Genomic DNA, 27,485 nt, shown 5'->3' on the forward strand with positions numbered 1-27,485 from the left:
CCAACTCACCACATTGTAGCTCATGAGTCTTCTTTCAGGTCTTATAATCCACCAAAATTATTCTGAGCTATATTCCTTTCCTAGGGCTGCCGTGATAAAGTACAGCAAACTGATTGCCTTAAAATAACAGAAATTTGTTCTCTCACAGTTCTGGAGACCAGAAGTCTAAAATCGAGGTGTGGGCAGGGTTTATTCCTTCTGGAGGCTCTTGAGGAAGAAACTAGTTGTTCCATGCCTTTCTCTTGGTTTCTGGTGGTTGTTGACAGTTCCTGGCGTTTATTGTTTTTTTGGGGGGAGTGGGTCTCTAAATGCTTCAATTGGTCTCTGTTTTCACATGGCATTTTCCTTGTGTGTGTCTGTGTCTCTGTCCAAATTTCCAAATTTCCCTCTTCTTTATAAGGCCACCAGTCATTGGATTAGAGCCCACCCTAATCCATTATGATCTCATCTCAAATTTATGGCATCTGCAAAGACCCTTTTTCTATGTACGGTCACATTCACAGGTACTGGGGATTAGGAGTCAGAACGTATCTTTCTGCAGGACAAAATTCAACTCACAACACCAGCCTGGAGTTTTACTTAGCACTGGTATTTCCTCTGCTTAGAATGATTTGCCTTCAGATCTTAGCATGGCTAACTCCTTCTTGTTAGTCAAGTACCAGCCCAAATATCCCTTTCTGAAATCAGTGGTGATACCACAACAAAATGTTCCCTTCCCTGACCGCATACTTCATGCCTCACATCTTCTGTTTCCCAATCAGTCTTTATTACATCATCTGGCTTGATTTTCTTCATGTAGTTTTCACTCTCTGAAAGTATCTTGTACACATTAAAAAAAAAAATCTGTGTCCGTCTATAGAATGTAATCTCTGAAAAGAGCAAGGATCTTGTCTGTTTTGATTACCACTGTAGCTCTAGCATCTAGAATAGAGTGAGCACTCAGTCTCAGCTCACTGCAACTTGTATTCTGTCAGTTATTTATGGCCATGACAATAATGCATAACCCGAAGTCACAAAAAATTCACTGGCATACAATAATTGGCATTTATTGCCACAGTCAATAGTTTACTGGGGATAGAATTGGTGGTCCTGAAGATCTGGGCTGGGCTTACTCGCACATCTGGAGGTTGGCTGGATGTAACTAAATTAGACTGATCTAGACGGCCTCAGCTGGGATGCTTTGGACAGCTCAATTCTACGGGATAGATTTCTCATCAACCAGCAGGCTTGCTGAGCCATGTTTCCATGTTTTCAGGCACAAGACAGTAAGTGGAAACGTGTAAGATCTCTTGAAGCCTATGCTCAGAAATGGTGTGCAGAGGCCAAAGCAAGTCACCTGGCCAAGCTCAGATTCAAGGGTGGAAAAATGAACTTATCTCACTCTTTAGTGAGATAAACTGTAACACCACATAGAAAATGGCACAGATATAGGGAAGAGTGAAAAATTGGGACCATAAATATAATCTACCAAATAAGTAATCTTGAAAGTTACCTTAACTGCATTCTAGAACAAGATGGGCTACAAATGAATATCTATACAAATATAAGTTTTTCCTGATTTAAGAAAATCAAATAGATATTTCACTGTTTTTACTTAGAAGTGCTAAAGTGTAGTAGAGTCTGATTACATAGATTTGAATCTTATCTCTACCATATATTTACTAGCTTAAGAGTCATCTGTAAAATGGGGACAATAATAATTCCCATTCAATGGATCTTTGTAAGAAGGTAATACATATAAAATGCTTAGCATGGTACTTGACTTATCGTTGGCATTCAATAAATGATTGCCACTATTATTAGCTATTGTTATTCATCACCTTTGAGGGAAGGAGTGGAATTTATAACATAATGCATAAAATGGCTTTCACAAATGCTACATTACTGTAAGCACTAAAGAGTTCATTATGAATTAGTTGAAACATTTTTTCTTACAATTTGTCTGTGGCTAGTTTGGTTGGTAAAAGTTACCCTCAAGAATCAACTGTCTCTAGCATATCTCTCTCTTAAGTATAGTATATATCTACAGACTGAATAAGAGAAAGTCATAATCAGAATTAAAAGTAAGACTTGTATTTGCTCTAATAAAGTGAGATATCCTGTGATTTATTAAAATTATATAAAAATTTTAATTAATTTATAATGTTAACTTCTCTCAGAAATAGGTCTTGCATATATTTTATTAAATTTATCCCTAAGTGCTTCAGATTTTCATTCTTTTGCATATGGTATTGTTTACTTAAAAGCAATATGCAAAAAATTAATTAATATTACAGAGAAACCCTGTTTGATTTTGTTTATTGATATTGTGCATCTTTCTAAATTCTACTTGGTGTAATAGCTTTCTAAAAATTATTTTTTAAAAAATCCATGGGATTTTTTAATGTACACAATGTTTTTGTCTCCAAATAGAGGCAGATTTACTTCATCCTTCTCTTTTGATTTTTTCTTTTTAGAATGTGCTTCTTTAACTTATCACAGTCTAACTTCAAATAATATACCACTTCATGTATACAGTATAACACCTATTCCAAAATACTTCTATTTCTTCAATCTTGTCCTTTTTGCCATGTTGTTAGGCATTTTTTATACATATTTACAAACAAATTATAAAAAACATACATTATTATCTTGCTTTATACAGTCAACTTAAAAATATTAAAGATGAGAAAATATGTCTTTCATATTTATTCACGTTTACAATTTCTAGTGCTTTTCATTCCATTGTTTAAATCCACATTTCAATCTGATATCATTTGCTTTCCACCTGAAGAACTTCCTTTGACCTTGTAGTGCAGCAACACTGGTGATAAATTTTCTTATCTTTTGTTTGTGTTAAAAGGTATTTATCTTTGTTTTGGCAAGATTACACATATATAAGATTGTTAGATATTGGCCCATAGGTTACTGAGACTCTGTAATTTTTTTTCTCTCTAAATTTGCATAGTTTTTATGCCACATTTTCAAGTTCACTGATCTTTTCTACTGCAGTTTCTAATCTGCAATTAAACCCATCTGGTTTATTTTTCATTCCAGATGATTTTTGTTCATCCCTAGGACTTCTATTAGGATAATTGTTTATAATTTTAATTTCTCTCCTTATTACTTCATGTGTTCCTTTATAACCTTGTCCATGTTTATAATATTCAGAATAGCTATTTTAATATCCTGTTCTGCTTATTTCATAATTAATATCATAACTGAATCTGTTTCTTTTTACTTCTGCTTCAGAGCCACATTTTCCTGCTTATTCCATTTCCTGAAAGTTTTGATTGGTTACTGGACATTGTGAATTTTATAGTACTGAGTGCTGCATTTTACTGTATTCCTTAAGTATGGCATGCACTTAAATTCCTTTCAGATTTGTTTAGCCTTTTTGAGGCTTGTGTTAAAGTGTATTTAAGTCAGGTCTGGAGCAGCCTTTGATAAAAGGCAGAGATCCTGAAACTTAGTTTTCTCAGGACCCATTCTGTCAGATTTCATAATCTTGTGCTGACTGTTGTTCAATGTCTAAAAATATTTGTTTCATACATTTTGTCAAGTTTTCTAGTTACTTACAGTGAGATGGCAATTCCCACATCAATCTTTTGTAAACGTAGGCAGAAGATCCTGACTTTAATTTTAAGTAACCTTTAATAAAGCCCTCTTCCCCAGTGATTGCACCTCATATTAATGACAACTTAGAATTAGATTTCTCTCCCACATTAGCATATTTAATTTTCATGCATTAAATCAACACAGATATCTTAAAGTAACTAAGATATGGAGAACATAACCATAACAGAGTAATGATAAAAACAAAACTTCCTACCACAGTCAGCAACATAGAATCTCTGGACCGCCTAGATGAATTACTCTACTTTACAATTTCAAAGAGAAAAAGTTAATCGTATACAGTTAACCTTATATAGGACTCAACTGATAACATAAGAGCCACTGAGATAAAACAATATAAAGCAAAACAAAACATACAGAAATTATTTGAGTGCTGTCTTACAAATACCTATAAATGCTTACTATAATAATAATAATTTATAGTCTAGTTAGGATAGTATAACACATTTCCATCTTCTTGTTAAAGAAGATTTGTGTAAAAGAGTAGAGAGGCTTATATTTGTAGTGTATGACTTGGCCATGGGGGCCATCCTCCCTCCCTCCACCAAGAGCAGCAATCAACTTCAGCCAATTGTGTTGATAATTCTGGCAAATTGAGGTGAATGCACAAAGGCTGTTACATTGTAGGTTTAACACATAGTCTCTGATTGGGAGAAAAAAAAAGTGCCCACTATTTTTTTCATCTAAAATAATAAAAAGGTAATGTGATCATATTAGAGATTAATGATGGCTGTTCCAGGAAGGTGTTTAGAGCCTCCTGACATTTCTTGTCATTGGTGTTAAGAAAATGGACTAGAGTGGATTCATATCCTACAAGCTGTTCCATTGGTAGCACATCAGCACTTCATGCTGCCTCACAAGCACTTACCCAGTTATAAGGTGACCTCATGACAAGCTGCTTTTGCTTCTTACATATTCTGCAGTGGATGAACTGTTCTGGATTTTCATACTTGTGGTTTTAAAATATTTTATATTTCTGTTTAGCACTACAATTCTGATTATTGCTACAATTTGCATGGGTTTTCAGTAGAAAACAATTCAGGTCATTGTAAGCTAATGCACATGGAATCGATGTCTTGAAAGCTTTTAATCATACTTTCTTCCTGTACAGATCAATCGTTAATGAAGGTATCCAGTTACTTTCCTTGGAGTGTGTTTGGGAATAGCATTAAGTGAAGAGATCTTGATATGGCTACCTGTTTATAACTGTGCATTATTCATGAGACTTTTCCTGTGTGTATCAAATGCTGCAGCAGCAGAGATCCTCAGCAGACCTTGGCTGGTTTTTCTTGGATTGCACTGCAGTAGAATCTTTGTGTGCACTGGAAGGATTCAGTGCTTTCTTCTGCAGAAAGCAAGGTGAGGACAGGGAAATACATTTAATAATTTAAGGTTCAGGAGAAAAACAGACATCTTAGAGATGATTCTTAGTCACTCTTTGGGATGTAAAAGAAAATAAATCAACACATCTCCTTTAATCAAACTGATGCTACTACTGCAGAGTCTTGCTTTTCCTAAATATGTCAGTGCTTCTCCTTGATCTAAAAGCTTCGCTCAGTTGAGAGAACAAATACTTTCCTTCACCATAACTGTCAAGCATGGTTGATAGAACAATTCAAAAGAAATAATTATTCAGCAAAAAAAAAGATAGCTCTTTCATGTACTGAAACAGTATGATGTACCCAATGATCGAAAAGCACTATTTTATGAGTTTATGATAGTTTCCTTCCAATTCACTTGTTTAGGATTATTGGAAAGAATCCTAAGCAAAAAGTAAAAGTCAGTGTAGGGTTGGAAACTACTGCCCGTAATACCCATATGGCTAACAAAGAGCCAATTATAATGGGATATTATATTAGAGTGCTATGTTCTCTACTGCACTACTGTATAACAATTTTTCAGTTTTAAGCTCTAGAGAATATGATTCTGCTATAATGGTGTGATTTTTTTTTTTTTTTTTAAGATTTGGACCTTTGCCCGGAAATTTTGGAAAGAGGTTTGGGTCATCCCTCAGGGTTCATATTTTTATTCATAGCTTAGGTAAAGGAGACACAATGTGATCTGACTGTTCCCTACTTTAATCATAAAATATGATTATACTTTAATCATAAAGTATGATTATCTGAACCAGACCCTTCTAACTTAGTGCTTAGCAGTCATTGATTGTTGGCCTCCCTTGTTTCATAACAGAGGCCCTGCCTCTTCATCCATGTTCTGGTCAGTGGAAAGAAAGTTAAAAAGGATAGAATTTAGTTACATGGACAGCCTTAATTGAAAAAAAAAAAAGGTTATAAAGTATAGTATTTATTCCAGAAGGCCATATTATCTAGCTAAGAATCAGGAATGCTATTACCACGTAAGGATGGGAGAACAAGTTTGGGGGAACAAAGATAGCTAGGACTTGAGGATATGGGGAGGGGGAAGGGTAAACTGTGATGAAGTGAGAGAGTGGCATGGACATATATACACTACCAAATGTAAATTAGATAGCTAGTGGGAAGCCGCCGCATAGCACAGGAAGATCACCTCTGTGCTTTGTGACCACCTGCAGGGGTGGGATAGGGAGGGTGGGAGGGAGGGTGACGCAAGAGGCAAGAGATAATGGGGATATATGTATATGTATAACTGATTCACTTTGTTGTAAAGCAGAAAGTAACACACCATTATAAAACACTTATACTCCAATAAAGATGTTAAAAAAAAAAAAAAGATAGCTAGTGGGAAGCAGAGCATAGCACCGGGAGATCAGCTTGGTGGTTTGTGACCACCTAGAGGGGTGGAAGGGAGGGAGATGCAAGAGGGAAGAGATATGGGAACATATGTATATGTATAACTGATTCACTTCGTTGTAAAGCAGAAACTAACACACCATTGTAAAGCAATTATACTCCAATAAAGATGTTAAGAAAAAAGAAAAAGAGTCTTTGTAACATACTAAGAGTCTGCTTAACGATGAAACCTAGTTAGAAAATTAGCCTTTATCTAAATCTTACACTTATTAAAAGGAACTTATGGAACAGTTTTCACTGTCGTGCCTTGAATTTTCTGTAGTTTTCTCATCAGGATGAGAGTATGGTGCCCATTTGGAAAGGAGGCTGCTATCTCTGTTTCTGCTGGATAGACTGGAATCTTGGAGAGAATTAAGACAGTATTTTTGGTGATGGATTTTCAAGTGCTCAGGCTGGGTTGTGGCAGCAAAGATGTGATTTTCTGAGCAGAAGAACTTCAAGTAACTGGGAGTTGAAGCAAGAGAGGAAGAAGAATTGGGCTGAAACTTGTGAAAATACTGTTTTTCCAATTGTGTTCATACTGCTAGTGTGTGATCAAAGGCCAGATCAAGTCCTATGGTGATAATCAATTTAGTAGCTGTGGTACATTTACTTCCATTAGTAATCTGAGTTGCAGCATATACAACCTTTAATTATTTTTCATTTTATTAATGGTCTGTTGCCCCACCTAGATGTCAACTTCTTGAGGTCAGAGAGTCTGTATTTTACTTGGTTTTTGTACCTAAATATACTACTTGGAAATAAGAACAGACTGGTTTTTTGGCATATATGAGACAGTCTATGCTATAAGAATTTTAACACAAAAAGAATTATTCAGCAAAAAAATAAAGATAGCTCTTTCATGTACTGAAACAGTATGATGTACCCAATGATCAAAAAGCACTATTTTATGAGTTTATGATAGTTTCTTTCCAATTCACTTGTTTAGGATTATTGGAGAGAATCCTAAGCAAAAAGTGAAAGTCAGTGTGGGGATGGAATACATTATTTTGCATATTTTCAGATATTATTTGATATCAGTTCACATTTTTTTTCACCCTTTTAACCTTTGCTTCTGCCCTCCCTCAATTTCCACACATTTAGGAAGAGAACTGATTTGTTCTTTCTAAACCCAGCCAATTATATGTCAAGGCAGAAAAGACAAATAGCTTCTAAGTACTCTGGACTTTGCTTTTGAAAAGCCTGGATCTTTAGGAAAACTTACAGGTTTTAGGTAAGTTTCAGATAGAAACAAAACATCTTGAAAAAGCACAGGGGAAAGGTGAATTTTCTTTCTTCAGACTAGAAAAAAAGATTCTCCCAGACTGAAAACAGGAGTGCTTCTTTCAAAGCGGGGCCACCAGGGAGGTGAAAAGATCTAAACAATTCACTCTACAAGTCTCACCACACAGGTCACTTCTTCCCAAACGTTGCTTGACCAGCTCTTGTATATCCAAGTTTCCTCTCCTACCTCCCATGTTCTCAGAGCCATATAGTTTCTCTACTGTTCTGAGCAATCAATTCAGCTGTGGTTCCAAGCTTGTTAACACTCAGCAAAATACAAGTATCATAGGATGTACTCTTCCTTCCTTCTTTCCTTACTCTCTCCCTCCCTCCCTCCTTTCCTTCTTTTCTTCCTTCCATTTTTCCTTCCTTTACTTTTTCAAAAAAATAAAGTTAAATTTAAAAAATTTTTAAAAAGAGAGAGAATAAGATTTAAGCTTACTTTGAGATCAATTATTACAGGAGGTAGAATTTGAGTTCTTTCAGTTTCAAGAACTATAAAAGGCCAAAAGTTTAGCTGGTGTATGGATCAGGGATAATTTGTGGAGAGTTGAGCTCATAAAATGTATGGGCAAAGTTTAAAGGGAAGTCAAGGGATTTTGCTTCTAGGCCTGAAGGCGGGGTGGGGGCTGGGGATCAGGGTGCAGGAGGCATGTTTACAAGAAGTTCCCTAGAGACTAGATGTAGCTATAACAAAGTGTCAGTTACAGAAGTTGCAGCCATAAAGAGTGGAAATTAAACCCAGTAATCTGGGATATGCAGAGACTTTCCTTCTCTGCCCAGAGACACCTGAATGGATGGGAGGAGCCAGCAAGGAGGATGAAGGCACAAGTAGCCAGGTCCAGAAAGTCTCCCTGTCCTCATGAGCTGTTAGTAGAGGGATCCTTCCTCATTCCCTGACCTCCCTCTGAGAAAAGCCAGGTTGCTTGGCCTATGGAAACCTCTTTCAGTCCAGCAGGGACCAGTGGCAGCCCAAGCCACATCAGATAAACAAGGAAAACCAAAATAACACCTCCAAGGCTCTGAAAATTAAACTACTATGAGAACCACAGCCTGCAAAAATAGACCAAGACCTATATGCTAAACCTAAACAGTGTGATCAACTGCTAAAATAAAAGATTTAAGTAGGGTCCAGTATCTCCTAATATAGACAAAATATCCAGAGTATGATTTTAAAAGAACAGCCAACATACCAAGAACTAAGAAAAATCACAAGTTGAAGGACAAAAGACAATTAGTTGACACTAATCCTGAGATGGGTCAGATACTGGAATTATCTGAGAAATATTTTAAAAACATCCACTATAACAATGCTTCAACAATGAATTGCAAGTTCTCTTGAAACAAATTAAAAGCCAGAAAATCACTGCAAATAAATAGATTCTATAAGAAAAAAATCATTGGAATTATAGAACTGAAAAATACAATAACAGAAATAAAAACCTCAATAGATGGGTTCGGGCTTCCTTGGTGGCACAGTGGTTGGGAGTCCGCCTGCCGGTGCAAGGGACGCAGGTTCGTGCCCCGGTCCGGGAGGATCCCGCGTGCCGCGGAGCGGCTGGGCCCGTGAGCCGTGGCCACTGAGCCTGTGCCTCCGGAGCCCGTGCTATGCGGCAGGAGAGGCCACAGCAGTGAGGGGCCTGTGTACCGCAAAAAAAAAAAAAAAAAAAATAGATGGGTTCAACAATAGAGTGAAGATGATGAAGGAGAAAATCAGTGAACCTAAGCAGAGAACAATACAATTCACCCAATCTGAACAACAGACAAAAAAAAGATTGTAAAAAAAAAAAAAAAAAAAAAAGAACAGAGCCTCAGGTACCTGTGAGACGATAACAAAAGAGTCATCCATCATGTCATTACTATCTCAGAAGGAAAGGAGAAAAAAGCGAGGCTGAAAAATTGTTTGAAGAAGTATTGGCTGAAGATGTCATAAATTTGGTTAAAGACACAAATCTACAGTTCCAAGAAGCTGAGTAGATACCAAACAGGATAAACACAAAGAAATCCATGCCAAAGCTGCACCTGATTAAAAAATTTGAAAACTAAAAATTAAAAATTATTGAAAGCAGCTGTAAGGAGATGACATTTTACCTACAGTGGAATGAATACCAATGCAAATGACAATGGATTTCTTATGTGAGGTTATGGAAGCCAGAAATGGCACAATATTCTTCAGGCAAAAAACTGTCAACCACAAATTCTATATCCTATGAATTTACCCTTCAGGAATGAAAGAGAAATAAAAACATTCTCAGAGGAAGAAAAGCTAGAAGAATTTGTTACTAGCAGACATAGTCTTTCTAAAAATTTAGTAATGTATACTGTTTAACCCAATATATCAAAACACTATCATTTCAACTTGCAATAAATATATATTAAATATAAAAATATTAAAGAGAAATAAACTCTCTTACTTTTAAAGATTGGCTAAGCAAAATTCTTCAAACAGAAAATAATTGATAACAGAAGGAATGATGGAGCATCAGGAAGAAAGAAGAAGTAATGTAAAGAGCAGAAATATGGACTCATACAAGGGACTGTTCTTTTCCTTATGAGTTTTAAAACCATATTTGATGACTAGAGCAAAAATTGTAGTGCTTTCTGATTCCCAAGACAATAATATTTTCAAATAGGGAAGACAAAGAGACAAATGAGAGTGAGGTTTCCATACTTCACTAAAAGTGGTAAAATGCTTTATATTAGACTGTATAATTTGTAGATTGATAGATATATAGATAAGTAGATATAGTAATACTCAGAACAAGCACTACCAAAAATATACAAAGAGATACACTTAAAAGCACTATGAATAAATCCAAATGGAATCCTAAAATATGTTCAGAATTGTGCAGGAAGGTAAGAAGAGAGAACCAGAGAAATGAGACTGGAGGAAACAAATAGAAAACAAATAATAAATGACAACCTTAAATGTCAACATATCAATAATTACCTTAAATGTAATTGATCTAAATATACCAGTAAAAAGTAGATCAAAAAATGTGACCCAGCCATATAGTGATTATAAGAAACCCACTTCAAATTCAGTGACATATGTCTATTGGAAGTAAAAGAATGAAAACAAGGAAGATTTCCCTCACCAATGGGCAGGCATCATCCAGTTCATTTAAGGTCCAAATAGAACAAAAAGGTGGAGGAAGGATGAATTCTCTCTCTCTGTTCTTGAGCTGGGACATCTATATTCTCCTGCTTTTGGACATTGGAGCTCCTGGTTCCAGGGCCTTTAGATTCAGATTTTGGGACTTACACCAGTGTCCCTCCCCAGTTCTTAGGCCTTTGGCCTTGGACTGGGAGCTACCCCATGGCTCTCCTGGTTCTTAGGCCTTTGGATGTGGACAGAACTGTACTGCCATCTTTCCTGGTTCTCAAGCTTGCACATGGCATATCTCAGATTCTATAATTGTGTGAGCCAATTCCCATGATAATAAATCTCCTCTTATATATCTCTATGTATCCTATTAGTTCTGTTTCTCTGGAGAACTTTGACTAATACCTTTTTAAGGATAAAGACAACTTTATCTCTAAATTACTGTGCCTAGGAGATGCTCAACAGTTTTTTATGAAAGATAGTAAGAAGAAAAGAAGGGAAGAATGGTGATGAAATTTTGTATGAATGGGGACCCTGAACTTATGGGTCATTTGAAGATGTTACCTTCATGTGGTTTAGACTAGAATCCAGGAGTAGGGGTGCTGTGTCACCTGGATGGTTAATAGAGTAGATAGCTGGAGTTGAGAGAAAATCCTCTGAGCTAATTTGTAATTTTGAAGTCAGTGAAGATAAGAGAGGTTCACTTATAGATGAGGAGAAGAATAAGTGTCTGACCCTGACAGTTTTAGGTTACCTAAAATAAAGAGGAAAATCCCCACCGGTAGAGTGAAGCCTCAGTCATTCACTGGGGCATGTTATTGAGTGTTAGAGTTGAGCATGTGGACCTGGAATTTATTGAAAGGAGCAGTTAAAGGAGGAGAGGGTTCAAGAACCAAAGGGCAAAAGAAAGCATGTCTGGGAAGGGATTCAGAGTGCCCAGAGTAATTCTGCTCCAGTTTCTATTCCATCTCTGCTGTGAAAATTTTATCCTATTGTTGATTCCTCTCTCTCTTTATCGTCTAGCTTGAAGAACTAGTAGCTGGAACCTTAGGTCTCATCTCCATGATGAACTCCTCTCCTTAAAAGTGTCTCTGTGTTGAATACAGTTACCTTTTTCTCTAATTGATAAAATCTTTCTTTTTCTTCAGGGGCTCATTTTATTAACATCACCTGTAATTTCTAATGTAGAATCCATCATTCCTTCCTGTATATATATATTATAGGTTATATGAAATAGAATAAAAATTACCATATATTATATATCCAGCTGAATAGTTATGTTTCCCTTGGTAGTCAATAAATTCTTTAGTTTCATATTTATCTTTGTATGTATCTATGTGTATATGTATGTATATCTATCCAGGCTCTGGGTTTATCTCTAGTATCTAGCATTCAATAAATGTTGAATAAAAAAAACTTCTATAGTTTTATCCCTTGTGCCTTTCCTTTTTCTAGAAGTGGTCATGTCTTTTAAAATTCCTTCCACGGGGGTGGGGTGTGGGCAGTGGTGGTGGTGGTGGGGGCTGGATGTTGGGGAGAGAAGGAGAGAGGGAGAAAGGGAGAGAGAGAGGGAGAGAGAGGGCTGGGGGAGAGGAGAGGGAGGGAAGAAGATTCCTTATCGCTGCACAAAAATATAATTTATCTTGAACTCCCTTTGTCTTTACCCAGGTCATTTATTACTAGACAGTTGTCATACAGAGTGGTTAACTATTAAGGCTCTGAAACTAGCCCTGGTTTGCATTCCTGGCCGTGTTAATTACAAGTTCTGTGTTATATAAAAGCCCTTATAACCCTTCTAAGCTTGAGTTTTTTCATCTATAAAATGAAAATTATCATTGCTTCATGAGTTGTGAATGCTGAGTTCATGCATGATAAATACTTAGCACAAGGCTGGGCTTAACAGTCTGCTCAATAAATGGTAGCTATTTCCAACATTTAAAAAAGCATTTTAAAGTGAATTATGTTTATTAAAGAAGCAGAAAGAAAAATTTTAAAGAAGCAGGTATTGATAAATATTAGCATACCAATAAATTTAATTTCAGCCTTATCTTCCATATAGCAACTTCTTAAAATATGGAGATATATCTAGTAAACTTTAGATTTTGCTAAGAGGAGTGCTTTTTACAGTTTTCAGTTTGTAAGGATCTCTGGTAAGCTTACTAATATTTATTTTACAAAATTAAGTTAATCCAAACGAAGCAAAAATATTTCCAGTTTTGAACTTTGGACCCGAATGAATAAGCTTTAATGTAAGGCTCATTTTAAAAAGTTCTTATTACACAAAGTTGCCAACCTAATTCACGAAAGAAAAAGAACCAAAGCTTACCTTGGTTAACAAGTTGTATTTACTATTTTCTTTAGTATCTAAAAAGTAAAATATATTGTAAGATTTGCTAAAAATAATTCTTTACATAGTTTTTGGAAGGTTAGTGGCAAACACGATTTACAATTAAAAGATATCATTTTTGAACTAAAATCAGTTCATAGTCTTTATGGAATTTACAGAAGCAAGCTTAGATTCAGTTTAAATATTTGAAGCAGTTTCCACATTAAAGCATTTCCAAGAAATAGAAAATTGAGAAGCTTAAATAAAGCACCAGCTGTCACCATGTCACCAAATTAACACTGATTCCTCACTGGTCCCCATCACATGATGGAGAACAGGAAGAGAGAGGGAAGGAAGACTTATAGTAAGAAACAGAACCCTGAAATTACATTTGCTTAGGGGATCCCCCAAAGGCATCTTGGTCAGGTTAATACATTTCTGAGGAGCAGAAATAGATTATAATAGTTAAGGCTCAATCAAGATCATGCATTCATAATAAAATACAATTACTGATATTTAAGTGATATTGAATGTCATACAACATATTTAAAGCTTTTCATTAAGTCATCAGTATACATATTTTCTTTCTGAATCCTTTAGGACTTTGTAGGCACACTGAAATCAATCATCATACAAATAGAATAAACATCTGAATCTCAAACTACAGGGATGCAAGAGACTGCATTTTATGATTACATCAAAACAACTATTTGTGCATATCTTACTAGTGAAAATTAATGCTTAGGATTTTAAAGTTTTTCAAACATAAAACATTTTACATAGTAATTATGTATGTGATGAAATAAACACAAAACAAAACAGGAAACTTGGAAAGATAAATGAGAAAGTGGAAACTAACTTGCATACACTAATGTTATAAAACACCACGAACAACAAACTCACACTTTGACCTCCTAGTTCAAAGTCCACACAGTTTTAGTGATCATTTTCTTTCTCAAAGTTATAAAAATCCATGAAGTGCAGTGAAAAGTACTACAAAGTGGCCACTGTTTCCCAATGAGAAATGAGAAAAATTAGAAAATGTAGGCTATAACTGTAGTTCCCTTTATGCTGATTGTTCTAGGAACTCATTCTCTTAAAGAGAGAATGGTCCTTAGCTGGAACTAGCCAAAAAGATGAGAAACCAGGAATCCAAGAACAATGAAACAAAATTAATTCACAAACCAAAAATAAATAAAACCAAAACAATCAAAAACAAAACCTAGGCTCTAATCAATCTTTTTCACAAATGGTTTGAGGGCTTCCCTTCCCTGGTGGCGCAGCGATTGAGAGTCCGCCTGCCGATGCAGGGGACACGGGTTCGTGCCCTGGTCCGGGAAGATCCCACATGCCTTGGAGCGGCTGGGCCCGTGAGCCGTGTCCGGAGCCTGTGCTCCGCAGCGGCCACAGCAGAGAGGCCCGCGAACCGCAAAAAAAAAAAAAAAGTGGTTTGAATCAGCCCAAGAACCTCTTTGATTAATCTCAAAGATGCTTTCTAAGAACTGCCTTTCCTCTTCCTCTGATGGGCATCGGTCTAGGCAAGTTTATGATTTAATGGCCTGTAGCATTGTACTATTTTTAAAAATACCATCCCACTTTAAGAAAGTACTTGTTTCTTTGTAATTAAGTCCCATTAGTAGTGACTTGAATCCCATCAAGTTAAAGTAGACATAAAATGTATAAGTAAGCTCCTTTGGCTACTAATTTCTGCTACTACCTCCCCCAAGCCTCCAGAAGAAGCATATACCATATAAGCCATATAGAGAAAACAAGTATTGGATTATTAAACAACAGTTTTAACCCAATTTAACTCTGCAGTAATATCAAGGGGTTGTCTTGGTCAGACTGAATATACAGGGGTAAAAGTGAATTGGACGTGGGATCTTGTGAGCACAAGCTTATCTTCCATGGGTTGTAAACAATTGATTTTTAAGTGAAATCTTTAGTTTCTCTGATCTTTGCTTTTATTTCTCATCTAAACTTTTAACATTTGGGGGATATGTAAAGAAGGTGAAAACGTAGTAAGTGGGATTAGATCTGGCTTTAAATAGTTGACTTTCCCTCAGTTTTGTCAAAATATGAATCTTCTTTGATAGCCTGAACTTCCACATCCCCATCTATCATATGAATATCTGATGTTTTTTTGTCATTTTGCCTCAAACGGTAACTTTTATAAGCACGCTGAATGATGGTTGCTGAGACTACCTCTTGTTTTCGTTTCAGAGTAGTTGTAATTGGCTCATATGTGATCTTAAAAGGGTTGGCTAACATAAATCCAGATTCCATCTCTGAAAGAACTTTCTCCATGCTTACATCTTTACTCATAACTCGCTTTGTTAAAGCGAGTAAGATGTCAAGGCAATGAATTCTGTCCCCGACAGCCATGGGAAGATCCATGGCAACGATCTGGGCTTTGTTTGGTTTTGCCATGAAAAGAGGAGGATGAAGAGCAGCTGCAAAGTCTGAAAGCTTGCTAGAGTCTATATACTGGGTTCTATCAGGATCAAACCTCTTCCATACCTGAAAAAATTTCCTAAAATCATCTTCACTCAATGTCTTGGCTTTTTTTTTAGAAGCAATATTTAAAAACTCCATGACAACAACAATGTACATGTTTACAATGATCAGCCATGATATGAGGATGTAACTGACAAAATAAACAATCCCAACAAAGGGGTTACCACAGTCTCCTCTAACCTGAGTCCCAGGGTTAATTTTATCAGGATCACAGTCAGACCATTTACTGTTGAAAATTGCATTGAGCATCCCGTCCCAACCAGCAAATATTGTAACTTGGAAAAGACAGAGCATACTGCTGCCAAAGGTTTCAAAGTTGGACACATCATTAATTCCAGCTTCCTTTTTAACATAGGCAAAATTGTACATTCCAAAGATGGCGTAGACAAACATGATCAGGAAGATGAGGAGACTGATGTTCAACAATGCGGGGAGGGACAGCATCAAAGGAAGCAGCAGATCATGGAACACCTTTGGTCCTTTCTCAGGACGCAGGATGTGGATGATCCGTGAGAGAAGTATCAGTTGCACAAGGGAAGGAGGTACAAGGTAATATCCCACCATCAGAGGCAGAAATAGTCCTTGGTGTAGGAAAAGATAAAGCAGGCAATACAATTATTTACAGGAACATAAATTATTTTACATTTCTTTGGTTTTCTTCTATATGTTAAGGTAATTAATCCTTCCCGTATAACATTTAGCACATATTGAAAGTCTGGGTTAGCCAAATACTAATTGTGGCAATGCTCAGAGTGTCTAACAAAATTTGGAATAGAATTATTTCTACCGTCATTTTCAGAGTATTACAGATCAAGCACTTCTGGAGTCACAGATGGCATGAATTCATAATATAGGACAGTAGTCATATTTTTTTTTCCTGATTGCAGTTAGATCAAGAAATTAATTCAACCCAACCTTTATTGGATACCTAATAAAGGTGTCAAGAAAATATGCAAAGATGAGAGACATGACTCCTATCCTCAAAGACCATATAATCTAGGGAGTAGAGGTAGATATTTAAACTAACTATAATGCAAGGCAGAAAGACCTAGTGGATAAACATAGTTTAAAAAATATTTTGTATTCAGTCATCACAGATTATAATTTGATTTATTGACTTCATAAATAGTATCTGGGACCTTAGGAGCTTTAAATGTGAATTGAATAAATGAGCCTTCACCAAGAACTTTTCTTTCTGGCAATGGTGGGAGGATGACGGCACTATGAGAGGGAGATATATAACTATAAAGCAAGGTGAAATTATAATTACCATAAAAAACATAAGGGAAGCTCTCTGAAAGTACTGGAGAGGGTGTGGTTCATTCTGAGTTGAGAAGGTGGAGAAGGGGAAAATCCCATGAAACTTCTAAATGAGATGGTATGTTTGCTGAATCTGGAAGGATCATGTCTCACATTTCTGTTAATTTGGTCACTGTCAATGATGGCATTCTCTCTGACATTCTATCTTACATATACTCTCATTTCCACAGTGCTTTAGTGAACTTTCTACTCTGACTCAAATTTTCATTCCTCCTCAATCTCTCAAACCCTTCCATTATGCAGGAGGTTTCCCTACTTAATTACAAACACATTTTTACTTCTTCATCACTAAATTTTCTTCACTTCCTTTCTCATCTAAAATCTGACTCTATCTTGAGGACACTATTTCCCTTGCAACACTCTCAAGCACAGATAACTCACCCTTTCCCATTCCACATTTCTCAGGGTAGAAAGATGGAACAAGCAAGCATCTTTCCCTCTTTCCAATGTGATTTGCAGATACTTTTCCTTCACATTAATTTTATAAACAAAAAAGAAATTTTTGACAGTTTGTGGACCATGACATTCAACTATACCATCTCCTACCATTCCTTGGTTCTATGATCTATTCATTCCCCCTCATTCATATTCATTGGAGACTTTGGTACATGTCTCACTGTCACCCTTTCCACCCCAGCACGTACAATCAACAACCCATTGAAAGGTTAGCCCTCCAGTATTTGGCTTTCTTAAATTTTAATAATCTCCATCATTTTACTGTAGACACACCCATCTAGGGCCACATTCTGCACCCAGGATACCTGACCTTCTGAGATCTCAAATTCGAACATCTTTATCTCAGACTGCAATTTCCTCTCCTTCTAGATGTCTGCTTCAGTAACTCTCATTTCAATCTCATGGGGCTCTTTAATTCTGTTTCCCTCTGTTTTCTTCCTATCAGCCCTTTCCTGACTTCACATACTTTTCTAGCAAGCTCCTTGTACTTGTCTATCAATATTAGCTGCACTGCCTCTACTACCAGCTGATGAATGAATTTTCTGGGAGCACAACTGAGCAGTTTATCTACATTTTTCACTACTGACTGCATAGAATAGTACTTGACATAACATTAAATATTGTTTCTACTCTTATGGAGATAACATTCTAGTATGTGTCTTATGGGAGGCAGACAATAAACAAACTTTGCTCTGCCTAAAACATTTTTATCCTAGATTCTTGGCTACCTCCTTATCCAATAGGTCTCTATTTAGATTTTTGCTTCTTCCGTGAAGTTTTCTCTGATCTCTACTTACTGATTAGGTGCTCCTCGCTCTGTGGTGCTGCTGTGGCACCCCATGCTTCTTCCCTTATCATAACCTTAATAGCACAACATTAAAATGTACTGTTTAATTATCTGCATCCCTTGATAGATTATAAACTATGTACATACAGGAATTATGCCTACTTTGTTTGTAACTGAATTCTTTGCACACAGCATAATATATATTCACAAAGAGGGTAATCAAGTATATTTGTTAAATAAAGGACTGGGATCTCCAGAGTAAGAGAAAACTTGTAACAAATTCATTAAACCCTAAAACTCTAGTGTTGTGAAAGTAGCAAACAGTTTTAGAGATTAGAGGAAAGGGAAAAATAATGAGTTTGAAAGGTTATATCATGCTAAGACATAAAGGTCCTTCTAGTGTCATCTTAGAAAAATAATGTATGTGATATACTGAAGGGGTAATTAAGCATTTATCTGGTGGCCTGTGAAGTAAAGTCTATGTATTAATTCAGGAAGTATTTTTAATATCTTATATCTGTCAGGCATGTGTACATGTATGAATGTAAAAATGTAAGGCATTCCTGCTGGAAATAAAAAGGATCCCTACTTGTTTTGCTTATTAAGAGACTATATCTCAGGAGATGTTTACTCTAAGAGCTTGCCTGAATTAATATTATTACAAATGAAAATCTGACTAAACAAAATCTTACCTGTAATAGAGAAAACAACCACCATAAAATCAAAAAGGTTCCATCCATTGGTGAAATAGTCATAATGGAAAACGATGAGCTTTAGTACACATTCTCCAGTGTACAGTGTAACAAAAACTGAGTTAATCCAGTAGACAGCAATGCCAATTTTGGGGTTCTGTTCATCACTTTGTATCATAATGGTTATTGCTTGGAAAAATATAAGAACCATGATGATGACATTAAAAACTTGATTTGTTACCAAGTCAAAGACAAATCCTTGGAACTTGTTCTGTGTGTAAAGAAAAAAGGTGTAATATTTTTATTAATAAGATATTTATACAGACATATTCTCTTTATTTTTTTTTAATTATTATTATTTTTTTGTGGTACGCGGGCCTCTCACTGTTGTGGCCTCTCCCATTGTGGAGCACAGGCTCTGGACGCACAGGCTCAGCAGCCATGGCTCACGGGCCCAGCTGCTCTGCGGCATGTGGGATCTTCCCGGATCAGGGCATGAACCCGTGTCCCCTGCATCGGCAGGTGGATTCTCAACCACTGCGCCACCAGGGAAGCCCAGACATATTGTCTTTAGATTTACAGCTTCCCTCCCAGCATAAATAGGAGAATAACTGAAGACTAAGTTTTTACCAAGCTATAACTATAGCACAGAGTAAAAGCAAACAAACAGAAAGACCATCAAAGCTCTTTCAAAGACTATATTTAAAAAATTTTGTCAAAAGCATTTGTTGTTAAGAATTTTAAAAACACATCTTCATTTGTAAGAGCGAATATATAAATGAAACTTTTTCAGAACTTAAAAAAAAAAATCTAGATATTTCCTTACTCCTGGACGAAGTACTGGTTTTTGACAGACTTCACACATCAGCTTCTTCAATGCATGGTATTGTTTCTTCTGTTTTACTGTTATAAAGATATTTGAGCCTCCCAGGTAAAGAAATGAAAGAAAAAGATATTAAAATCATATTTAATCCAAATTTCATCTTACATTAATATGCGTTTTCGAAAGCTTGGCAATTCTTGATTTAATCCTTTAAAAAAGGCTTAACTGCAACGAACTAAATCATGTTTAAACATGTCTGACCTTCTGCACAAAAATTCATACAAAACACAGAGTATACACTGGAAATGACTGATAATTATCTTTTGATGAACTTTCCTGTGTGTAGTCAACCCTATTTTAACTTTTTAGTTACTGAGGCCTACCTCTTGTTAGAGACAAAGGAGAAACAGCAGAGGATATCTGGAAAGGTCACTAAGAAAAGTTGAACTAAAAAGCTAAAGGTAAAGCTGGTTTGTACCTTTTAATAATCAGGAGAAAATATAATTGGTCATATATGTGTTTTTATATGTTCATACGTTACTTAATTTTCCAAATACTATTAGAAGATACTTTTCACTATTATTAAAAAAGCACCAGTGCTTACCTCTTCATAGAACCTTCTAGGGATTATTCATCTTTGTGTTTCTAGTGCTAATTTCAGTATCTTATACAGAATATGCAAAGTGAATAAGAGGTGAACATTTAATGTGTTAATCTAGAAATTAGGAATTGTTACTGCCCATGTCAGGAGTTGCTCACTTAAAATTGACAGGGGTCATCAGTTTGAAGTCCAGAAGCAAATCCTAGGATATCATCCCATTAGGTTGAAATCCCTAGGAAGATGAAGCATCCAATCCAATGAATATTTCATTTGACCACCGATCTCTCTAATCCCATCTAATTAGTGCAGACTCAGAGTGATTTGTTTACCAGATTCTACATGTGGTTAAACTTTGATGACATGGCCAAAGATGGAATTTCAAGATTAAACTCTTCTTTTCTTTGATTACCATAAGACATTCCTACACCTAAGAGAAAGTAGGGCCCTGAGGTTAAAATAAGTGAACTTATATGACTTTTGAGGCATTTGTATTAATAGAAGCCCTGAAGGGAGTCTTTGCGTGGATATGGCACCGAACATGGGTTGTTCAATTCTGCCTCTGAATTCTCTCTTATTTGTTTCGAGCGCTCCTATTTAGGTCATGTAATTAGGATTTATGACTCCCTTTACTTCTAGCAGAAAAAGCTATTTCAACCGACAAAGATGTCTTTGCTAGTTATGACTCTGAAAACTTTGAGTATATCAGAGAGTAAAAAAGTATGGTTTATTTTTCTTGAATGTCTTCAGATATTTGTGCAGATGCATAACAATTTTATTTTTCAGCATGTCATTATTTACAAACCTATATACAGAAGCATTTGTAATTTTTTTTAACATCTTTATTGGAGTATAATTGCTTTACAATGGTGTGTTAGTTTCTGCTTTATAACAAAGTGAATCAGTTATACATATACACATGTTCCCATATCTCTTCCCTCTTGCGTCTCCGTCCCTCCCACCCTCCCTATCCTACCCCTCTAGGTGGTCACAAAGCACTGAGCTAATCTCCCTGTGCTATGCGGCCCTGTCCTACCACTAATCTCTTCATGACATTTTTTTTTCTTAGATTCCATATATATGTGTTAGCATACGGTATTTGTTTTTCTCCTTCTGACTTACTTCACTCTGTATGCCAGACTCCAGTTCTATCCACCTCATTACAAATAACTCAGTTTCATTTCTTTTTATGGCTGAGTAATATTCCATTGTATATATGTGCCACATCTTCTTTATCCATTCATCTGTTGATGGACAGTTAGGTTGCTTCCATGTCCTTGCTATTGTAAATAGAGCTGCAATGAACATTTTGGTACATGACTCTTTTTGAATTATGGTTTTCTCAGGGTATATGCCCAGTAGTGGGATTGCGGGGTCGTATGGTAGTTCTATTTGTAGTTTTTTAAGGAACCTCCATTCTGTTCTCCATAGTGGCTGTATCAATTTACATTATTCCCACCAGCAGTGCAAGAGGGTTCCCTTTTCTCCACACCCTCTCCAGCATTTATTGTTTCTAGAGTTTTTGATGATGGCCAATCTGACCGGTGTGAGATGATATCTCATTGTCGTTTTGATTTGCATTTCTCTAATGATTAATGATGTTGAGCATTCTTTCATGTGTTTGTTGGCGATCTGTATATCTTCTTTGGAGAAATGTCTATTTAGTTCTTCTGCCCATTTTTGGATTGGGTTGTTTGTTTTTTTGTTATTGAGCTGCATGAGTTGCTTATAAATTTTGGATCTTGATCCTTTGTCATTTGCTTCATTTGCAAATATTTTCTCCCATTCAGAGGGTTGTCTTTTTGTCTTGTTTATGGTTTCCTTTGCTGTGCAAAAGCTTTTAAGTTTCATTAGGTCCCATTTGTTTATTTTTGTTTTTATTTCCATTTCTCTAGGAGATGGGTCAAAAAGGATCTTGCTGTGATTTATGTCATAGAGTGTTCTGCCTATGTTTTCCTCTAAGAGTTTGATAGTGTCTGGCCTTACATTTAGGTCTTTAACCCATTTTGTGTTTATTCTTGTGTGTGGTGTTAGGGAGTGTTCTAATTTCATACTTTTACATGTAGCTGTCCAGTTTTCCCAGCACCACTTATTGAAGAGGCTGTCTTTTCTCCACTGTATATTCTTGCCTCCTTTATCAAAGATAATGTGACCATATGTGCATGGGTTTATCTCTGGGCTTTCTATCCTGTTCCATTGATCTATATTTCTGTTTTTGTGCCAGTACCATACTGTCTTGATTACTGTAGCTTTGTAGTATAGTCTTAAGTCAGGGAGTCTGATTCCTCCAGCTGCGTTTTTCGTTCTCAAGATTGCTTTGGCTATTCGGGGTCTTTTGTGTTTCCATACAAATTGTGAAATTTTTGTTCCAGTTCTGTGAAAAATGCCAGTGGTAGTTTGATAGGGATTGCATTGAATCTGTAGATTGCTTTGGGGAAACATTTGTAATTTTTAACGTTTAAACTTGTCTGTGCATATTTGAATATAGAAAACAATGTAAAAGTGAATATTTCAGCAATATCCATCAATCTGCAGGAACATCAATCATTTTTTTAAAGATAAGTACCAAATAAAAACAATATTAAGCTGAATCCAAAAGCAATTATTTGAAGCAGGACATATTTTTTCCCTCAGGCATTGATGAACAAAGAATATTTATACTTATCTTTACTTTATGTTTGTTGAAATTAGCAATAATAGCACCAATCAACATACTCAGAGGAAGAAATAATCCAATGATAATAAAGTCAATAAAGTAACAATACATGTAGATGTTGTCTTCAAAATTAGGCTGCATATCTACCTAAAAGTTAAGTTAAAAAATAAGCGAAATAAGGCAGAGCATAGAGGATTTTTAGGGCAGTGAAAATACTGTGTATGATATTATAATGAAGGGTGTATGTTATTATACATTTGTCCAAACCCATAGAATGTACAACACTGAGTGAACCCTATGAACTATGAACATTGGGTGATTATGATGTGTCAATGTAGGTTCATCTTTGGTAAAAAATGTAGCACTGTGGTGAGGAATGTCAATATGGGGAAGTGTGCATGTGTGAGGGCAGGGGTATATGGGAAATCTCTGTAAAATCTCCTCTCAATTTTGCTGTAGATCTAAAATTTCTCTGAAAAAATTGTTTTTAAAAATAAAATAAAAAGTGAGAAAATAAGCAAAATATTTATACTGACCTTTTAAGACTTAGAAAATAATTTATGACAAAAAAAATCAACAGTGATACTTGAGGCAATATTTCCTCTTTGTTCTTTGGTGAAGAGATATCATGGCTTTTATTTGAATTTTAAAGTTTATTGCATTGGTTTAATCATTGTTATGATATCCTTCAAATGGGTCTATTTTGCCTCAACCATTGTATATAATCCTGGAAGGAGTTCATTGTTCATGAAATAGTCAATCTGAAATGTATTTAATTTCTATCTAGCATAAGCATTTGCTTTTACCATGTTAATTACTCAATTATTGCTTGTGTCCTGTCCTTGAATTGCAAAAATGACTTTGTGTGAACCTTAACAGTGGCTCTAGGATTATATTGTACTTACACCAATAGAATCAACTGCTGAATTCATAATAGTGATCCATCCATTAAATGTGGCCTGTAAAAATGGCATGTATTTAATTTTTATGGAAATCTTATGCTTTGTGGCAAATAAAAATTAAAACTCAATCTGTTATTAATACAGTAAAGCATTTGATTAGTAAGGCTGACCACACTTCAATATACTGTGTAATTGAGATCTTTACCACTTTCATTTTTACATTTATATTGTCTATTAACAACTATTTAAAACTACTTAGCTTAACTGTAGTTAATAACTTAAAATATTTTAAGATAGTATTAATAAAAAGAGAGAGAGAGAGCACTGGTTAGATAGATAGATAAATGGTAAATAAATACACGCTGCGCAAGTGTCATAGTTAGTTGTAACTGCTGTATATGTGCTTTACTATGACAGAGGTAAGACAGGAATTATTCACCACCTTATATCTGCTAGATATTGGGGGACCAAGTAGCCATTCCTCAAAGCACTAAGTAGAAACAAAATAGCAGTAATCTGAGTTAGATCAAAAATTGTGAACCTATTATCTCATCAGTGGTGGAGGAAATAGCTGTGGCCAGTACCTGTCATTTCCTCTGTTAGTCTTACCTTTATTTCCACTTCCTTCTCCCAACAGAGCAAGGACTATATTTCACTTTTGTCTTTCTAAATGAGCTTAATATAGTATGTCCCATAACATGTATCTAATACCTAATAATTGCTAAAATAATTTAAAACCAACTTTATTAAGCACCCACATTTTGTCCTTTATGTTCACATACAATATGAATGAACATGTAATTCACAAATTCAAACATGTACTTACTATTTGAAGCAGTGAAAGAAAACTGATTCCAACATTATCAAAGTTCAGTTTTGCATTCTCCCATGGCATGGATTCATTAAACACAAGGTTTTCACATTGACTTCTATTCATGACTTCAGATATAGGAAACCTTTCTCCACTTGTTGGGTCAATGCATTCGTAGAATGTGCCAGCAAATAAGTGTACTCCTATGATGCTAAAAGCCAGCCAGATCATAAGGCAGACCAGTAACACATTCAATGTGGGTAAAGTTGTTTTTACCAAAGCTCTCACTACCACCTGGCATATAAAAAACAAACATGTAAACTTTAGGTAAGAAATGTGAAAGTGTTTTAATTAAATTGGAAATATTTATTAATGTAATGTCATATTGAAATAACAACAAAAAAGTCCATCTTTAAAGATTTAATAGATCACATCTGGTATTTGAATAACCTAAAAAACAAATTTCAATTAAAAATATATATTAAAGGCCATGAGCCTGTGCTCTAGTGTCAGCCTCAGCACACCCCAAGTTACCTCACCACCCACACCTGCCCAGACGGTCCTGCTGCCTCCTGCCTGAGCAACTGCAGTGCTGGCTAATCAGATGATACCAGCCTCGGGTTGGTGATCTTTCTGGAAAGTTTTAACTGTGGAAGAGAAAGGAAACGTCTTAGCTTTAGAAGATAGGCCTGCCTTGATGGAGTGGAAGACAAGCTGAGGGGGCTGGATTTCTAAGAAGTAGAGACAGGCTGGAAGAATATAATAGGTCCTGAGGGATTCTGAACCCCAACCAGGTCAGCCCAGCACAGCTTCACCCAACACGACCCTTGGAAGGGAAGAAGCGAGGCCCTGGTTTATTAAATGTGAGGAGTAAAATGCCTGCAGTAGAACTAAAACAATCAGAGTGGTTGATGAAAGAAAGAGAGAGAGAGAAGAAAAGAGAAGAGAAGAAACGAAAAGAAAAGAAAAGAAAAGAAAAGAAAAGGATTGAGATGTTCGAGTAACAAGCTGCCACATGATGCCCATGTGCTGGACTTATGATCACATTTTTTTTTTTTTTTTCAGTACGCGGGCCTCTCACTGTTGTGTCCTTTCCCGTTGCAGAGCACAGGCTCTGGACGTGAAGGCTCAGTGGCCATGGCTCACGGGCCTAGCCGCTCCACAGCATATGGGATCGTCCCAGACCGGGGCACGAACCCACGTCCCCTGCATCGGCAGGCGGACTCTCAACCACTGCACCACCAGGGAAGCTCTTAAGATCACATTTTGAATACTGTGTGGCTGACAGAGTCTTGGTGTTTCGGCCGAGTGTCAGGCCTAAAAGAAAAGAAAAAAGGATTGAGATGTTCGAGTTTTAACAAGCTGCCACATGATGCCCATGTGCTGGACTTATGATCACATTTTTTTTTTTTTTTTCAGTACGCGGGCCTCTCACTGTTGTGTCCTTTCCCGTTGCAGAGCACAGGCTCTGGACGTGAAGGCTCAGTGGCCATGGCTCACGGGCCTAGCCGCTCCACAGCATATGGGATCGTCCCAGACCGGGGCACGAACCCACGTCCCCTGCATCGGCAGGCGGACTCTCAACCACTGCACCACCAGGGAAGCTCTTAAGATCACATTTTGAATACTGTGTGGCTGACAGAGTCTTGGTGTTTCGGCCGAGTGTCAGGCCTGAGCCTTGAGGGTGGGAGAGCCAAGTTCAGGACAATGGACCACCAGAGACCTCCTGGCCCCATGTAATATCAGTTAGTGAGATGTCTCCCAGAGATCTCCATCTCAACGCTAAGACCCAGCTCCACGCAATGACCAGCAAGCTCCAGTGCTGGACACCACATGCCAAACAACTAGCAAGACAGAAACACAATGCCACTCATTAGCAGAGAGGGGGCCTAAAAACATAATAAGTTCACAGACACCCCAAAACACAACAACAGACGTGTTTCTGCCCACCAGAAAGACAAAATCCAGCCTCATCCAACAAAACACAGGCACCAGTCCCCTCCACCAAGAAGCCTACACAATTCACTGAACCAACCTCACCCACTGGGGGCAGACATCCAAAACAACAGGACCTACGAACCTGCAGCCTGTGAAAAGGAGACCCCAAACACAGTAAGTTAAGCAAAATGAGAAGACAGAGAAATACTCAGCAGATGAAGGAGCAAAGTAAAAACCCACCAGACAAAACAAATGAAGAGGAAATAGGCAGCCTACCTGAAAAAGAATTCAGAGTAATGATATTAAAGATGATCCAAAATCTTGGAAATAGAATGGAGAAAATACAAGAAACATTTAACAAGGACCTAGAAGAACTAACGAGCAAAGAAACAATGATAAACAACACAATAAATGAAATTAAAAATTCTCTAGAAGGAATCAATAGCAGAATCACAGGCAGAAGAATGGATACGTAACCTGGAAGATAAAAAAGTGGAAATAACTACAGAGCAGAATAAAGAAAAAAGAATGAAAAGAATTGAGGATAGTCACAGAGACTTCTGGGAAAAAATTAAATGCACCAACATTTGAATTATAGGGGATCTAGAAGAAGAAGAGAAAAAGAAAGGGACTGAGAAAATATTTGAAGAGAATATAGTTGAAAACTTCCCTAATACAGGGAAGGAAATAGTCATTCAAGTCCAGGAAGTGCAGAGAGTCCCATACAGGATAAATCCAAGGAGAAACACGCCAAGACACATATTAATCAAACTATCAAAAATTAAATACAAGGTAAAAATATTAAAAGCAGCAAGGGAAAAACAACAAATAACACACAAGGGAATCACCATAAGGTTAACAGCTGATCTTTCAGCAGAAACTCCTC

The 27,485-nt window shown here is 36.5% G+C and overlaps 1 protein-coding gene across 1 annotated transcript in view; it reads right to left on the reverse strand.

Annotated features, from left to right (window-relative positions):
• Positions 1-14,575: 14,575 nt before the first annotated feature.
• The window catches only part of SCN7A (sodium voltage-gated channel alpha subunit 7), an 86,728-nt gene continuing 73,818 nt past the window's right edge, over positions 14,576-27,485 (reverse strand). The window contains exons 20-25 of the mRNA XM_024122325.3: positions 24,677-24,955; positions 23,850-23,907; positions 22,958-23,091; positions 19,698-19,802; positions 18,872-19,142; positions 14,576-16,197 (exon numbers count right to left, since the gene is read on the reverse strand). Of these exons, the coding sequence (XP_023978093.2) occupies positions 15,143-16,197; positions 18,872-19,142; positions 19,698-19,802; positions 22,958-23,091; positions 23,850-23,907; positions 24,677-24,955 (1,902 nt within the window). The 3' untranslated portion in view covers positions 14,576-15,142. The remainder of the gene's footprint in view (positions 16,198-18,871; positions 19,143-19,697; positions 19,803-22,957; positions 23,092-23,849; positions 23,908-24,676; positions 24,956-27,485) is intronic.

Source organism: Physeter macrocephalus, chromosome 2, assembly GCF_002837175.3.
Source record: "Physeter macrocephalus isolate SW-GA chromosome 2, ASM283717v5, whole genome shotgun sequence".
NCBI classification, from domain to species: Eukaryota; Metazoa; Chordata; class Mammalia; order Artiodactyla; family Physeteridae; genus Physeter; species Physeter macrocephalus.